Below are 18,789 nucleotides of genomic sequence, written 5' to 3'. Positions count from 1 at the left end.
CCGCCCATAAATTTAAAATGGTTATATATGTTTCGAATTTACAACCTAACAAAATAAGTACAACTCTTAACCAAGTGTGAATGAGATGTGGTTTGTCGAAGGACAATAAACTGGTAACAATTGAAATTGGTTAAAAAATATAAATCAAATATTTGATTGACCAAAGTGTGAGTTCACGATACTAAATATTAAAAAATATTAATCATATATTTGATAGACCAAAGTAAAAGTGTAAAGTCACGAGATGAGAGGTTAATTGAAAAAAAAAATATGTGACGAAATATTTAAGAAAATGAGTTGTTTTTACGAAGTAATTAAAATGTGAAATGAGAATGTTTTACTTTCTCTTTTTATATATTATTTATGATTTATTAAAATTTTAAAAATTCAATACATGTTATTATAATTTTTTATAAAATTTATATAAATACAAATTTATTTTATTTATATTTTTATCCCTTGTAGATGATTCTTTCTAGTTAGAACTAAAAATGAATTTTGCATAACAAAATCTAAACAAATTAACATGTAACAAATTTCATTTTCTTTTACTTAGATGATATGTATATATATATACAAAGAATTTTGACAGTAGAAGAAAATGGAAGAGCTTAGTTAATGGCAAGTCATCAAAAGTTCATAAATTGCATATAAATGTGCTGTCAATTTCTCTCTTCTTCCCAATATCTTCCAACCGTTTCGTGTTCGATCATAGCTTACGGAGGATCGTTCATTTTACCGCATATCTCGATTTTCCTCTCTTTTCTCTTCATTGATTCCATCGCTAGGTTTCTCCTCTCCGAAGATTCAGCAAGTGCAAATCGCATGACAATCGCAAGATCAGATGTTTTAGCGAGATCATGTAAACTGCATCTCATATATTCGCTATGTAATCATTCGGACTAGATTATTGGATTGTTTATTCTGATCCAAATAACGCAAATTCGTAACGGATCGTATTTCCTTGCATGCTAATTGAAGGTATTGATTCATGAATCTATTACTGTGATTATTATTACTTTTTCTGATTTCTCGTTCTTCATCAGTTTAATCGTTGCATATATCTTTCCTTACTTTATACATGATTCCGTTTTATGGGAGCGTTTCTTGAGGATAAACTTATTTGTCCAGATTGTTCTTCTTTTGATTATGAAATTTCAAACGGAAGGGGATAAAATTACATGAAAGGAGTTGAAATTTTTCTCAAGTTCTGATATGTATTTATGTAATGAAATGTGATAGTGTGAGAGCTGAATAATAAATGACACCATCTTCTGTTTTGTGTACGATATTTGATGAAATGGGTGGAAAAAGTAGTATTCTGATTTATGATCTGTAAGAAAATAGGTATGACATCTTGACAAGGGTAAGAATGGAGGATTGTTCTGAAGTGGCTGCATATGTTAAGAAAGACAATGAAGCAAATCCAAAGAAGAAGCAACGTCGAGGTTTATTCTCTCGAGTGTGGAAAGGAATGTTCAAACTACATAGTGATGATATTGGAAAGAGGTTGAAACATATTTCCAAGGAAGAAGCTGCTGCTCTTTCTAGAATAAGGAGAAGATATCGGACATGGAGAAGAATCGCAAGATACATAATAGTTTTCTCCGTCATTTTTGAGGTATGACTTTTTCACACACGTAAACTATCAATGATGATGATGATGATGATGATGGATGGTTGTAATGTACAGGCAATTGCAGTGGGATATGCTATCATGACAACAAGGTCCATGGAGTTGAATTGGCAAATTAGAGCATTTCATGTCCTGCCAATGTTTCTTTTGCCCATTTTCTCTTCTCTTATGTATACCAGCATAGCTAAATTCATACACATTTGTAAGTCTGTATGCAATAACTTCGTTTGTAAATCTTTGAATGTTCTTAAATGATCTCTTCTCCCTTCCTCAGGTGATCAAAAAGACCAGAAAACTGTAGAAAGGCTCAGGACAGAGAGGCAAGAAAAGGTTGATGAGCTTAAAGAGAAGTCAAATTACTATTCTACCCAACAGCTAATTCAGGTAACCCACCAAAGTGATATTGTATATCATTTACAAAGTTCAAAAACCCCAATTTACTCTCATTATATTTGATCAAAAGCACCACTTTACTTGCTATGGAAATAAATAAATAAAAACTCTTTGTAATTGACCAAAAGGGCAGAAAATTACCATTCTGTTCAATTAAGCTGACTCTATCCAAACTCTATTCAAAACTCTACCTAAAGTTAATAAAATTGGATCTTGGATGGAGTTAGTTTTAAACTAACCGAAGGAGCCTTTTGGGTAACTATATTTGGAAATTGTTTTTTTTCACAATCATTAAGTTACAATTGAAACAATTTTTTGTTGTTTTTCTCCATTATGGTCCAGATTATACATTGATTTTTCTTCCTTTGTATAAAGATTATTTCTAAATCATAATCCAAATTACAGCAAACGAAAAAAACAGAGTAAATTTGTTTATTAAAAAAAGTGATTATGAACTTAGTGTAAATTTGTGAATACAGAGATACGACACAGATCCAGCTGCAAAAGCAGCTGCAGCGGCGGTCCTTGCGTCAAAGTTGGCTATAGAATCTGGATTGAAAGTGAGTTTGGGTGATGAGATGGATGATAGTATTAATAATAATATGTTAGGAAAGAGCAATAGCGTAGAATTAGTACAAACCAGTGGTCTTCGAAACAGGAAATCAATCCCAAACAGATCCTTTAGTGCCGATTGCACATTATTGCTTCAAAACAATATTAATAACCCGGAGGAGGGTCATGATTATGGTCATGGTCATGATCAAGATCATGATCATTATCACGATCAGGATCAAGAGCTTTTGGAGAATAATTTCCACCACCATTATTTGGGTGGTGATGATAAGGAATCTGGATCATATAGTCCTCCGAATCATATTGTGGGTGAAAATTCGGTGAAAAGTGTATATGATGCGGGTTGGATAGCTCGAATTGCGGCATTAATTGTTGGAGAAGATCCAAGACAATCTTATGCACTTATATGTACCAATTGCCATATGCACAATGGTAAGTTATTAAATAAATAATTCCCTCACAAGTCACAAGACTGTTTTATTTATTTATGTTTTGATGAATTCAGGGCTTACAAGGAAAGAAGATTTCCCATACGTGACTTACTATTGCCCACATTGCAATGCTTTAAATAGATCTAAGCATCTCGATGGTTTCTCTTCTGTTGACTCTCCCAATATGTCTTCTTCCTCTTTCGCTGTTAGCCCCAGACATAATGATTCTTTGGCTGAGCTGCAACCTGTTAGCAGTGGCGAGGAACAACCTCCTTCTGCTGATCACGAGCCACCGGATTCTACTCCTGCTGCTGCTGCTTCTTCCGGAGAGACTATTACGTTGCCTGAATCAGATGATACACAACCTAACGGCTGAATCTTGTTTTCATGTACAATAGGAAGTTACCGATTTTGTTTTGAAATCACGAGTACTCTCAAATGTAACTTGATTGTTGAGGGCGGGAGGGGCTCATATCTAGTGAGGAATGAGGGGAAGAAATTGACATAGAAAAAAAATTAGAAAGGCAGAAGAGCTGATGTAATAACATATATTTATTTTAAACAAATATCAAATTTAGCAATTTTTATTTCTAAAGTCAGGATTCAGATATACTTTGCCTCAGATTTAGAAGATTGTAAAAATATTATAATAGAATGTTTGTGGGATCAAATGATAGCGTGAATACGCCATATAGATAAGTGGATATCCATATGTAATTAGATATCCATATGTAATTAGAGATTACATGGTTGAGAGGCTATTGACTTTATTAGAGATTACATAATTTTAATTGTTTGGAACGACAATTTATTCGAGAAATTGAATGTTGAAGTGAGAAGATTTTCTATTAGTGTGCAATTAAAGAATAGAGGTGCCAATTTTTGTTGGGTGATATCAACGGTTTACGGGTCGGTGCTCCAAAATGAGAAAGCACAGTCTTTTTAACTATTGTCAAGAGTGATAGATTTATGGATTTGTCAAATATTTTTGCGGGTGATATGAACGAGATGAGGTTCGTCTAAAAGATTTGGGTAAGACTGAAACTATCGATAATGACCCACTATTAGAAGAAGGACAGTACTTTCAGAAGAGGTAATAAAAGAGTCGAGAAATTGGATGTTGAAGTGAGAAGATTTTCTATTAGTGTGCAATTAAAGAATAGAGGTGCCAATTTTTGTTGGGTGATATCAACGGTTTACGGGTCGGTGCTCCAAAATGAGAAAGCACAGTCTTTTTAACTATTGTCAAGAGTGATAGATTTATGGATTTGTCAAATATTTTTGCGGGTGATATGAACGAGATGAGGTTCGTCTAAAAGATTTGGGTAAGACTGAAACTATCGATAATGACCCACTATTAGAAGAAGGACAGTACTTTCAGAAGAGGTAATAAAAGAGACGGGTTGCTCTAGTTCTGAATTGATAGATTTCTCATCAGTGAATCAAATCAGGTTTTCGGGAAGGGAGAACATTTTCCAAAATTTTCTTCCTTGGAGTTGTTCAAATCACTAACCTATCATGCTTGAGCGTATAGAGGTGGCTAGAGTGCATCGTCTTTTCATCTTTGAGAATAAGTGGTTGGTCATGGTTGACTTTTTGTTGCGAGTGCAAGAGTGGTGGGGAATTAAGAACTCTCAGGTTCGGCATCGCCGAATCTTTTTGCAAATTTGTTGAGAATCTTGAAAAGTTGGTACATGGGGGAACGTGTAATTTTTTGTGCAAAGATCTATGAATTATGTAATAAGATTAATGAGATCGGTGGGGTAGAAGAGATTTGAGATCTTTCGGCTTTAGAAGTTAATTCTCGTATTAATTTGGTGAGTAACATTTTCGATCTTTGCAAGGAAATGAGATTGAAGCGAGACAGCGTAGTAAAACTATCTAGATGAGAGAGGGGATATGAATTCAAAATATTTTCACGGGGTATCAAAGGCGCAAGCGAAAAACAATGTGATTAACTCGATTTCAGTTCAGAGCGTTCTTCACGATTGTGAACCGGTAATTTTGGATAGTATCGTGCAATATAAGAATTTGCTAAAAAAATTGTACACGGTCAGACCAAAATTTAATGGTGTGTCTTTTGATTGTATTAATGAGGAACAAAATGATGTTTTGGAAGCTCGTTTCACACTTGAGGATGTGAAAGCGACAATCATAGGATGTGGTAGTGATAAGGCTTTGGGAAGTGATAAATTTATATTGACATTTTTTTAAATGCGTGGCCAATCCTGAAATCCGATATCATGAAATCGTTTGAGCATTTTTCTTATTCTCTTCCTTCGACAAGAGTTGGAACTCAACGTTAATTTGTCTATTCCGCAAGGCTCTCGAAACTATTGATATAAAGAGTTTTAGATCGATTAGTCTTGTGTCATCATTTTATAAGATTGCATCCAACTGTTTGACGAACATGTTGCATGGGTTCTTGAACCGGTTATTTCGACTAATCAAATAGTTTTTTTACCAATGGTCGTCAATTTTTTTATGCAACACTTATCGCAAATGAATTCATTGACTCGACAAACTACAAGAGGATAAGTGTGTCTTTATTAAGTTGAATATTGAAAAAACATATGATCACATGAATTGAGAATTTTTATTTGATATCATGTAGAATGAAAATAGGGGAAAAGTTGATCGGTTGGATTAGATTATACGTTTCGACGGTCAAGTTCTCTGTGATTGTGAATGAAAATCCTAAATAATTTTTTGAAAGTTCAAGGGGTATTAGAAAATGTGACTCATTGTCTCGATTTTTGTTCGTTATTGTAATGGAAGTGCTTTGTAAAATGTTCAAGTTCATGGAACAAGATGGTCAGATAAGTTGATTGTGGGGGCAAGGGTGACTCCTTTTTTTCATTTCTCACTTGCTCTTTGTTGACGATACATTATGCATGATACATGCCACACACAGAAATGTCAAGCATATGCATGATAATTTATGGTTGTTTGGATCATGCTCTAAATGTCGGGTCAATATTAGTAAGTCTAATATTTTATTCTTGAACTTTGTTTCTAATAGGAGAAAAACATATTTGGCAAGTATTTTGGGGTTCAAAATTGGAACATTTCCGTCTACTTATCTTGATATGCCTATCGCTACTAAAGCCCCACTTCAAAGCCTTTTGGAACCCAATTATCTCTAAAATGGAAAAAAAATTACCTATCTGGAAGAGCAAGACGACTTCGAAAGGGGATCGTTTGGTCCTCGTCAAGAATGCATTGGCTTATATGTCCACTTTTATGATGTCTTTGTTCTTATTCCAAGAGTGTGGCCGTGTAGATTCTCAGTAGGCTATGACTCATCGATCAACTTCTAGGATAATATTTTCTATAGTATCAGAAGTTTTGCATTGTCATTCTCAAACCTCACTTCGGCTGCGATCTGTAGAATTGTTTCAGTCAAGGACATGTTCGATCAACGTTCAAATAGTTTCGCGAGTAGAATTAGATACATGAGAAGACTTAATGAAAGAGAGGCAACCTTTAATGAAAGGTTGTTTTTCTAAGTGGGTCGCAAGGTGGTGATTCCTTCTTCTTGTGATATCTTACGTTGGCAAATTATGGATTCTTTTAAGGTTGATCATTGTTACAAATTATTTGTAGAGATTGTCCCATATGAATTTTTATGGGAAAAGTTGTGGGATTCTAATTCCCTTCAAAAATCTTGTTGTTTGGATGAAGTGCAGCGTTATGGATTAAACGCATTGGTCAACCCCAATCACTAAATGTTCTACGATTCCTTTCGAGCCAAATAGTCCACTAAAAATAATTGAGATATGGACTCATGGACTCAATCCAATCGAGCTCACAGTTTCTATCCAAACATTCCAACAATCGACGATTGACTCAAGTATCACCCACTCAATGCCAACATGTTCCAACTACGCTCCAAATCACAATCACTCCTTTATAATGCAAAAGTAAGCGATGTATCATCTCCACCTTTTCGCAACACATTTTACAACAACTAACTATAATGCACCATTTTTTCATACATCTATCAATTGTCAAGATCCCTCTTAATTGAATTAAACTCAGCTCAATCCTTTACTAAAATGATTAAGCTGAATACAAAAATTTTATTGGATCTTTTTTATTAGGTTATTCAATCCAGCTTGAGACGCATTTGTTGACTGGTATAAGCAAAATCGTAAGTTATCAATTGGATTATGATAGACATTATTGTTATTACCAAATGGATTTATCACCATGTGTTGGAGGAGAATAATTTATATCCTGGATTAAAAAAATTAATTCTTTAGTCTCATGAATGACTTAAAAATTGATTGTGGAAAATATAGTAGAAACAATTTTAGTACAAATTTATTTTACTGAGAATTGAAGTTTGAGAACCATTAGACCAAAAGTGTCTAGGGTAGTTAGTGACAATATATATTAATAGATGCTAGAAAATGGTATTTTGTACATTCACCGTGCATAAAAAATATATTGAACTTAAGAAAGAAAAACAATTAATAACATCGCACCATGTGTCACAGATATGACGATAAGACTTTACTTTAAATGTAAGTATCTATTCATCCTAGTATTTTGTTAACAAGTAATCATAATTTTCTATCTTTATTTTATTTTATTAAAATTTACACTAAAAAATCATGTTTTTAGCTTGCTTCAAGAAATTTAATGATCAGCTCTTATAAACAATCTAAATTGATTAAATCAATAACCCCCAATTTCAAATCAGGAATAAATTTTATCAAAACAGGAATAAATTTCTTGATTCATTCTTGACTTGGTTTGGATGTTTATAATTTATTAATATATGTCATAAACAATAATGAAATAGTCTTAATTGATCTCACGCTTTCATTTATAGTTTGGAGTTTTAAATATTATTTTCAGTTATAATTTCAAATGATCTTTTGAATTAAGTTTCACTTGGCATGTTTATATATGGAAATGAAATATGGGATGGGATTGTGCATTAGTCATATGGTCAATTCTTAGAACTTGACTGATCACACAATGTATTTTGACAATTCTTGAAAAGTTGAAAATCTTGAAATTAGACTAATTGCTAGAGGATGATTGTGATCTAACCATAACTCTAATGGATCTGAAATTTAGACAGGTCTTAGATCATGATATTTTTAAAAAATTATTATCTATCATCATTTTTTCAAATTTAGGCATAAAAAAATGTATGAAAGCTGAAACTGATCATTTTGATCATTAGGTAGACATTCTTGGATATTCCATTGTGAACTCATTTTAACTCTAATTGCTTTAAAACTTTAAGACAGCCAAGATAACTTATATCTACAATATTATGTATGCTCTTTGTTATCAAGTGTTGACTTATGAAGTCAAGATAGTAAATTTTGTTAGATCATTGACTATGGATTGGTCGTTGGTTCAAGAACAGACATTTTGGGCAGCATGCATTACATGTCACTACAACAAAAAAAAAGACCTTTGGCGTCCCTTAAAAAGATTTCTGCCAACCTTAAAAGTGTCGCCAAAAATATCACCGACCCTTATTTTTGCGTCGCCGTAAGCAGGGTCGGCGCAAATTATAGCAACGCTTATTTAAGCGTCGGTAACATGAATTTAAGCGTCGCCAAAAACTCATTTAACTTTTAACCATTTTTATTTTTATTTTTGTTTGTATTTTTTTTAATTAAATAATCATTAAAAACATTTAAAAATCATTTTCTATTCATTATTAACAATTTAAATAATAACAAAATGAATTATAAATTTTCTAATAAATAAATAATTGTCACAACTGAATCAATTAGTACAGAAAAACTCAATTCATTAGCCGCCCTTATTTTCATAATGTTCACACCTACAACCTCACCATCAATGCTCACAAGAGGTCCACCTGAATTACCCTGTTCAAACACAACATGTTTCTTAACTCTTTACAACTATAATAAAATCATATATAATCGATGGACATCAAAGTTACACTCACATAATTAATAGCACAATCAGTCTGAGTATGCCCTCCGTATTCCTCTAATACCCAAGTCGCTGATTTTACAATCAACACAACTAATAGGGAAACAAATTTTGCAACCGAATCCTCAAAAAGAGTACCAGCAAGACAAATGGTGAGCTACAATATGATAGGATCGGCGGCACCAATAGAGACGGGGGTCTGACTATTGTTGACGACTTCGGATAAACAGTTTGACAGAAATCCTGTTAGGGATTAATATCTCTTTCTATTCTTCGCAAATCCTTTGAACTCTTGAAACAGATTCAAGTGCGGAATTGTTCGTCGGATTTGAAGCTTTGAACCAATGAAAGATGAATGACAGAAATTAAAGAACACAAGAAGTTGTTTATGGATGTTCGGAGCAAACTCTCATACGTCACCCCTTCTTCCAACCACCAGAAGGATTCACTATACTTCTTTGAATCAAATACAGTTCACTAATCTAGTTAACTCTCTGTTGAACAAAACAACTTTTGTTCAACTTACAACACTGAAGTTTTATCATAGAAAAGACAGTATGTAATACAATGTATTCACAACTAGATGATAAGTGAGATGTTTGATTTCAGGAACTTTCTTGAAAGAAAAATTATTGAAGCAGCTCTCTCTTTGTTTCTTGTATTTTTCAGCCAGTGATTTGTCCGTTGTCTTAGGCAGCAATTTATTCTTGAAAAGCTTCAACGGTCAAATCCTTCTTTTAGACACATGTCATCTTTCCGTTGGATGTACTATCCATGAGGTACTGGGTAGTACATCAGAAAAAAATTCTTGAGATCGTGGTAGTACAATGCAGTACATGCAATTTGAATTATGGCATACGTGGCGGTTATTCATTTGTTGAGCTCTGCTGTCAGCTGCCTAGAATACTCTGGATCTGTTTCTTGTATTTTTCAGCCAGTGATTTGTCCGTTGTCTTAGGCAGCAATTTATTCTTGAAAAGTTTCAACGGTCAAATCCTTCTTTTGAACACATGTCATCTTTCCGTTGGATGTACTATCCATGAGGTACTGGGTAATACATCAGAAAAAGATTCTTGAGATCGTGGTAGTACAATGCAGTACATGCAATTTGAATTATGGCATACGTGGCGGTTATTCATTTGTTGAGCTCTGCTGTCAGCTGCCTGGAATACTCTGCTGCTAGGATCTGCCTTCAGATGTCTATCTGATCATCTCAACCGTTCATCTGATTAGACGCAATCAGTCTATTAGACGCCCCATCTAACATTAGACCCCACGTCTAACCACACTAGTTAGACTGCACGTCTAACTTTCTCTTTCTAGATTGCACACGTCTACCTTCTTGCATCACATCTAATTTCTTGCATCTATTAGACTCACATATAATTCCTTGCATTTATTAGACTCTATGTCTAACCTTAGACTTTCATAAAATTAACAAAACACTAATTATTAAAACATTTTGCGCAGCATGCATTACATGTCACTACAACAAAAAAAAAGACCTTTGGCGTCTCTTAAAAAGATTTCTGCCAACCTTAAAAGTGTCGCCAAAAATATCACCGACCCTTATTTTTGCGTCGCCGTAAGCAGGGTCGGCGCAAATTATAGCAACGCTTATTTAAGCGTCGGTAACATGAATTTAAGCGTCGCCAAAAACTCATTTAACTTTTAACCATTTTTATTTTTATTTTTGTTTGTATTTTTTTTAATTAAATAATCATTAAAAACATTTAAAAATCATTTTCTATTCATTATTAACAATTTAAATAATAACAAAATGAATTATAAATTTTCTAATAAATAAATAATTGTCACAACTGAATCAATTAGTACAGAAAAACTCAATTCATTAGTATTAGCCGCCCTTATTTTCATAATGTTCACACCTACAACCTCACCATCAATGCTCACAAGAGGTCCACCTGAATTACCCTGTTCAAACACAACATGTTTCTTAACTCTTTACAACTATAATAAAATCATATATAATCGATGGACATCAAAGTTACACTCACATAATTAATAGCACAATCAGTCTGTGAGTATGCCCTCCGTATTCCTCTAATACCCAAGTTGCTGATTTTACAATCAACACAACTAATAGGGAAACAAATTTTGCAACCGAATCCTCAAAAAGAGTACCAGCAAGACAAATGGTGAACTACAATATGATAGGATCGGCGGCACCAATAGAGACGGGGTCTGACTATTGTTGACGACTTCGGATAAACAGTTTGATAGAAATCCTGTTAGGGATTAATATCTCTTTCTATTCTTCGCAAATCCTTTGAACTCTTGAAACAGATTCAAGTGCGGAATTGTTCGTCGGATTTGAAGCTTTGAACCAATGAAAGATGAATGACAGAAATTAAAGAGCACAAGAAGTTGTTTATGGATGTTCGGAGCAAACTCTCATACGTCACCCCTTCTTCCAACCACCAGAAGGATTCACTATACTTCTTTGAATCAAATACAGTTCACTAATCTAGTTAACTCTCTGTTGAACAAAACAACTTTTGTTCAACTTACAACACTGAAGTTTTATGATAGAAAAGACAGTATGTAATACAATGTATTCACAGCTAGATGATAAGTGAGATGTTTGATTTCAGGAACTTTCTTGAAAGAAAAATTATTGAAGCAGCTCTCTCTTTGTTTCTTGTATTTTTCAGCCAGTGATTTGTCCGTTGTCTTAGGCAGCAATTTATTCTTGAAAAGCTTCAACGGTCAAATCCTTCTTTTGGACACATGTCATCTTTCCATTGGATGTACTATCCATGAGGTACTGGGTAGTACATCAGAAAAAAATTCTTGAGATCGTGGTAGTACAATGCAGTACATGCAATTTGAATTATGGCATACGTGGCGGTTATTCATTTGTTGAGCTCTGCTGTCAGCTGCCTGGAATACTCTGCTGCTAGGATCTGTTTCTTGTATTTTTCAGCCAGTGATTTGTCCGTTGTCTTAGGCAGCAATTTATTCTTGAAAAGTTTCAACGGTCAAATCCTTCTTTTGAACACATGTCATCTTTCCGTTGGATGTACTATCCATGAGGTACTGGGTAATACATCAGAAAAAGATTCTTGAGATCGTGGTAGTACAATGCAGTACATGCAATTTGAATTATGGCATACGTGGCGGTTATTCATTTGTTGAGCTCTACTGTCAGCTGCCTGGAATACTCTGCTGCTAGGATCTGCCTTCAGATGTCTATCTGATCATCTCAACCGTTCATCTGATTAGACGCAATCAGTCTATTAGACGCCCCATCTAACATTAGACCCCACGTCTAACCACACTAGTTAGACTGCACGTCTAACTTTCTCTTTCTAGACTGCACACGTCTACCTTCTTGCATCTATTAGACTCACATATAATTCCTTGCATTTATTAGACTCTATGTCTAACCTTAGACTTTCATAAAATTAACAAAACACTAATTATTAATTCTGCACCTAGTGAGATTCAAACCCAGGTCACTTGAATGACAAGTGGGCATGCTTACCACTACACCACTTAAGATAATGATATTTAAATATATATTTATATATTTGATATTACTAACAATTATTGAACTTTGTTTTATCCAAAAACTATTTCATCAATAATCAAATCAAGATTGTTAAGTATTTTTAAATCAATTAAAAAATTCAACCCAATAATTTCTCCCTTTTTGATTATTTAAATTAAATTATCAAAATTTGTTGAGTTCATTAAAAAATTCAACCCAACAATTTCCCCCTTTTTGATTATTTAAATTAAATTATCAAAACTAGTTGAGTTCATTATTTAAATATAATCTAGGCATTATCATAATCTAACAATCCTAAAAATATTTCTAAGGTAAGAAAACTTTGACTCGAGAAGTGGCTTTGAGAAGATGTCAGCCACTTCAGGCTGCTGATTGTCATATGCTATGTCCGAGCAGTCGGCTGTCCAGATGCCGTCTAGCTCTTCCAAGCTGCTTTCCTGTTTTACCTGCATTCAAAGACAATAATGAATCTGGTACCCATTTTTCTTTGGGTCCATGGCTTATTAGTCCCTTGGGAATCCATACTTTGATTATTTTTATGGATTTTTCATTTTGCGTTGTGATCGGTGCGTATGATTTACGCTTAGCAGACGTCTTTCTACTAGCAGCTAAACTGTTAATCTTAGAGAATGATTTTTGTCTAAAACTCCTTGACTTCCTGTCAAGTTTTAATATGCCAGACTTATTGGCTGCTTCCATCTTAAGTTTCATCCAGCTAACAGTTGGCGGAACATAAGTAATCTCATCCTTTAAGGTTAACTCATCCCAGCTTGGATCAGTTCCATTCTCAGTTAAGCTCCCTTTGACAAAGTTTATATACTTAAACTTGTCAGTTTATGGGTTTAACTTTTTACAAGACTTGTCTGAGTCAATACCATCAAATCCTAAACCGGATTTGCATTTGGTAGGCCTCAGCATACTTATCTGCTGTCTGACTGCATCTCCAGACTTCATCCAGAAACCGACCACATATGTCAAACGTTGGTTTTCAGAAAACAGAGTTTGAACATTTTCCTTGAGCTTCTCATTCTCATATGAGAGCTCAGCCATTTTGTTTTCAAAAACTTCAGAATCATTGTTTTGAGATGAAGAAGAGCTGTCAGATTTGTTTTTCAAATTTAGTTCATCAAAAGAGTTTGACAGTTTCTTGTACTCAATGACCACGTAATTGAGTGCAGTAATTAACTCATCTCTTGAGAATTTTTCAGAGGAGAAATCAAATACCTCAGAGTCAATTCTTCTTTTGTCATGAAGCAAGTGACCTCTTCATCATCACTGACGTTGGATGATGAATCATCTGCGTCGCTGTCGGCCCACTTGGCTTTGTTTTCAGCTGCCATGAGAGTCTTCAGCTCTTTCTTGTTCTTTTTCTCATCTTTCTTTTTCTCATTACGCTTCGGCTTGCTGTTTCCTTCCTTGAAGTGTCTCTTCTTCATGAATTTGCATATTTTTTTCATGAAAAGAGCCATGGCATTGCTGCTAATCTGAATAGCAACAGCCTTCACATCAGTGACAGTAGATGGCTCCTCAACAGTCAACAATGCCTTTGTTATGATGGTGGATGTGGGGTGCTTCTCTTCATTTCTATAGTTCAACTCGAACTCATAGGCCTTTAGATCGGCCACCAAGTTAAAGAGCTCCATCTTATTGAGGTCTTTAGACTCCCTCATAGCCATCGTCTTAATATCCCACTCTCTGGGCAAAGCACGCATGATTTTGATAGCAACCTCTCTATTGTTGTAAGTCTTGCCAGAGTGGATAGAGAAGTGATAACCTTATTGAATCTCTCATCGAACTCAGTCATCGTCTCTCCAGGACGCATCTTGAAGTTATTGAACTGTTGAGTGGCAACCATGAGTCTATTTTCTTTTGTTTGCTCGTTGCCCTCACACATTTTAGTCAGCTTCTCCCAAATATCTTTGGCAGTGGGACATCTAATGATCTTGAATGCCATGTTGTCATCCAATGTCTTGTAGAGGATGTCTTTTGCTATGTTGTCGAGGTTGTTCTTTCTTTTATCTTCACTGGTCCACTCAGATCTAGCCTTCTCAATCTTTATCGGACCGTTGGTGATGACAAACCACATGTCATCATCTATGGCAGCTAGATGAGCGTGGATTCTTGCATTCCACACAATATAGTTTTCCTCTGAGAACATGGGAACATTGTTGATGACAGTCATAGACATGATTCAAATTCTTTAGAAGCTTGAGAATAGAAAACGTGTCTCTGATACCAATTGATATGATCGGCGGCACCAATAGAGACGGGGGTCTGACTATTGTTGACGACTTCGGATAAACAGTTTGATAGAAATCCTGTTAGGGATTAATATCTCTTTCTATTCTTCGCAAATCCTTCGAACTCTTGAAACAGATTCAAGTGCGGAATTGTTCGTCGGATTTTGAAGTTTTGAACCAATGAAAGATGAATGACAGAAAGTAAAGAACACAAGAAGTTGTTTATGGATGTTCGGAGCAAACTCTCCTACGTCACCCCTTCTTCCAACCACCGGAAGGATTCACTATATTTCTTTGAATCAAATACAGTTCACTAATCTAGCTAACTCTCTTTTGAACAAAACAACCTATGTTCAACTTATAACACTGAAGTTTTCTCACAGAAAAGACAGTATGTAATACAATGTATTCACAACTAGATGATAAGTGAGATGTTTGATTTCAGGAACTTTCTTGAAAGAAAAATTAATGAAGCAGCTCTCTCTCTGTTTCTTGTATTTTCAGCCAGTGATTTGTCCGTTGTCTTAGGCAGCAATTTATTCTTGAAAAGCTTCAACGGTCAAATCTTTCTTTTGGACACATGTCATCTTTCCGTTGGATGTACTATTCATGAGGTACTGGGTAGTACATCAGAAAAAGATTCTTGAGATCGTGGTAGTACAATGCAGTACATGCAATTTGAATTATGGCATACGTGGCGGTTATTCATTTGTTGAGCTCTACTGTCAGCTGCTTGGAATACTCTGCTGCCAGCTGCCTTGAAGAGCATCTGCCTTCAGATGTCTATCTGATCATCTCGGCCGTTTATCTGATTAGACGCAATCAGTCTATTAGACGCCCCCATCTAACATTAGACCCCCACGTCTAACTTTCTTTTCTAGACTGCACGTCTACCTTCTTGCATCTATTAGACTCACACGTCTAATTCCTTCCATTTATTAGACTCACACGTCTAACCTTAGACTTTCATAAAATCGGTTTTACTCCGCGTTGACTTTCAGTTGTGCCTGCAAATTAACAAAACTCTAATTATTAATTCTGTATGACAGGCGGGCATGCTTACCACTACACCACTTAAGATGTTCATATCTAAATATATATTTATATATTTGATATTACTAACAATTATTGAACTTAGTTTTATCCAAAAACTATTTCATCAATCATCAAATCAAGATTGTTAAGTATTTTTAAATCAATTAAAAAATTCAACCCAACACAATAGTTAAGATTAATAAGAATACTTCACAATACTGGCTGTAATAGTATTCTGAAGGGAAAGAGGACACCCCATTACAAGCACCCAATCTCTAGGACGAAGGTTGCTTGAAGAGCCAAGTTTTGCAGATGGAAGCGGGGTTTTGGAGACGATCAATTTTCAGAGTGCAAGTCCACGTTGATCAATTTTCACTATTGCAATATCAGAGTGCAAGTCCGCGTTGATCAATTTTCCTTCAAATGTCCTACCATCTTGTAATGTTACATCAACCTGTAAAAGAACTACTCTTACAGCTCATACAAAATAAAATTAATAATCTTTACACTGACTGACCCTCCCCACTTTGGTTGATAAGCCATGGTGACTCACAACCAAATGAGCGCACGTCAATATAGTACCATCAGAATCCATTATGGTTCCAGAAACAACATTCTTTTCTAAGGTAACTCCATGTAAATATGTAAAATGAGAAACCCTTTAAAAGATCAAACACCAAAAACTGAAATGTCAACTTCTTCTTTCTACATATTCACTATAAACACCTTGTGAGACAGACAAATTAACTACAGTGTAGAACCAGTTATTGTAGCGGCATTGGCAATTGAATCTCTACTGAAGCACCCATTACAACCTTTTAGCTTCTTTGCTCGTATCTGCGGGTGGTGGAATATCTCCTCCAGACCTAGAGAAAAACAATGGCAAATTTCCTGCCATTACAGAACCATGTATACATATTGAAGATGAAAAGTGGTGATGGCTCAAGATGAGTACAATAATTTTTAAAAAAAAATAAAAGCTAGTAAAAGATGATAACCGTATTGAAGAGACCCACATGGGAAATTAAAAGAGGGCTGAAGAAACATTGGTCCCCAAGTTCTCTATGACCACCAAGATGGATGATCATGCTTTGGGATATTAACAGAAATCCATAAGGATGGTCCTAAATGAGCAGAATATTGTCACTATAGAAATCGTTGAATGGTGAGACATGTGAAGATTAGAAACAAGTATTTACTTGTTGGGTTTGTATCAATGTTTAAATAGAAATAAAGACCGGATCCAGCAGCAGTAGAAGCAGACAAAATGAGAGATCGAACTCAGCTTTTGTTGGATGTAGGAAACCTCTTCTGTGAGTTCAAATAAGAAACAAAAGACTTATGAGGAGGAATAGCGAAAAGCAACTATCTATGAAAAGAAGAAGATAATGAAGCCTACCAAAATAGTAACTTCTGAGTTCAACATTTTCCCCACCAATTTTATTTGTTGCATCAATAGACGAAGACAAAGTTTCTATAGCAATAATGGGGATCTCTTGAAGAGTCTCACAACAAAGCTATTAGGAAGCTTTCATCTATGAATAGAGAGATGTTGTATGTCAGGTTCAATATTACAAGTGATCCATTATATTTTCCTTATCCTTGCAAGAATAATACAGATTATTGCATGCTAAAGTTCAAGAAATATAATATGTGTGTTGTTGTTTAAGAGAAATAATCATATGCACAGTGGTACCTGGTTGACATAGATAATGGTACTTAATTGACTGGATAAGCTGCTGCATCAAAAGATGTACAAAATAGAGCAAGGTAGTGATGGAGGTTTAAATATAGGACTCCAGATACAGAAAGAAGGCAGGTGGGTAGGTAAGAAAAGAAGACAAATGCCATTGTCTAGAGAATTCATAATTGAGACAACTAGGCACTAACTAAAGAACACTTCATACTTGGGCTATACTAGAGCTTGGGTAGATATAAACTGTCTAGGGATGTTTGAAGGTCTTGGAAGCTCTACTCGTTTGCAGTCTTGCATAATGGGGGAAGAAACCTGACCAACAAAATCTCAATTGCCAAAAGAAGAAATGCTCTTTGAGACAAATTTAGGGAAGTTATGGTAGAAATCAGAATCAATCTAGGAGGGCCATGTCTGTGGTTATCTATACACTTATTTATTGTTTCAAAATCATCATCGTTAGATGTCAGTTCAATTTTAACCCACTCAGTTCAATTTCAACCCGCTCTTGCGTAAAAACCACACCCAATGGTAAAGACTTAAAGAACAATTTCAATAAACAAAATTGAGAACAATATAGTAGAGACTAGAGACAAGAATGAAGATAATAGACCATAAGTTACATCAGTACATGGTTAAAGACAACAACAATCAGTAAACTTAAAAGGCCATTTTTTAAGGACATAACTTTTTAAAATTTTGAGACCAAGTTTTTACCCAGAAGATAATAGACCGTAAATTGTATTATATTGTGGTTAAAGACTGGAACAACCAGAAAAATAGGAAAGCCATTTAAGAACATAGTTTTTTTTATATTATTTCACTCATGTTTTGCATACACACAAGGTAAGAACCTAATCCCAATGCCATGACCTCCCATTCAATCAAATTTCTTCTATTAAACCTCAAATTCATTGAACCTAAAACCTCATCCTCCTCTTAGTTCAAGACTCTTACCAGTTGAGCTAACATGAGTGATAGAACATAGCTTATATTGCATACAGTTCTTAGCATCTAGAACAAGAGAACTTGAAAAAACTAAGAAACTCCATTAAAATTAATAATCAGGACAAACAATCATAAAAAACATGTCATTTTAAGAAATACTACTATATAATTGCAATTAACTGAAACTTTTAAGAATAGAACAATAATATTGCAGAATATTTCAACAAATTTGCATAAACTTCAAACTACTTCGTTTGACGGGTCGACGGCGTGCCGGCCCTCCACCTCGGTGGGCTGAAAATCTCTAACCCAACCCAACCCAACCCAACCCAACCCAACCAACCCAACCCAAGGTGGGTTGCGGGTTTAGCGGG

At 34.9% G+C, this 18,789-nt stretch overlaps 1 protein-coding gene and 1 pseudogene across 1 annotated transcript; one reads left to right on the top strand and one right to left on the bottom strand.

Annotated features, from left to right (window-relative positions):
• The first annotated feature begins 1,320 nt into the window (after window positions 1–1,320).
• LOC124939210 (uncharacterized protein At2g24330-like) lies at window positions 1,321–3,409 on the top strand. Its single transcript, XM_047479712.1, has 5 exons — window positions 1,321–1,621; window positions 1,694–1,838; window positions 1,911–2,020; window positions 2,509–3,034; window positions 3,108–3,409. The coding sequence occupies exons 1-5, from the start codon at window positions 1,373–1,375 to the stop codon at window positions 3,407–3,409; spliced, it is 1,332 nt and encodes a 443-aa protein (XP_047335668.1). The 5' UTR covers window positions 1,321–1,372.
• Window positions 3,410–8,777: 5,368 nt separating this feature from the next.
• Window positions 8,778–16,862, bottom strand: LOC124939209 (annotated as a pseudogene).
• Between the last annotated feature and the right edge of the window lie 1,927 nt (window positions 16,863–18,789).

The sequence above is a fragment of the Impatiens glandulifera genome, chromosome 5 (genome assembly GCF_907164915.1).
Source record: "Impatiens glandulifera chromosome 5, dImpGla2.1, whole genome shotgun sequence".
Lineage (NCBI taxonomy): Eukaryota > Viridiplantae > Streptophyta > Magnoliopsida > Ericales > Balsaminaceae > Impatiens > Impatiens glandulifera.
The sequence above is the reverse complement of the archived record's forward strand: the minus strand, read 5'-3'. Positions and strand labels throughout refer to the sequence as shown.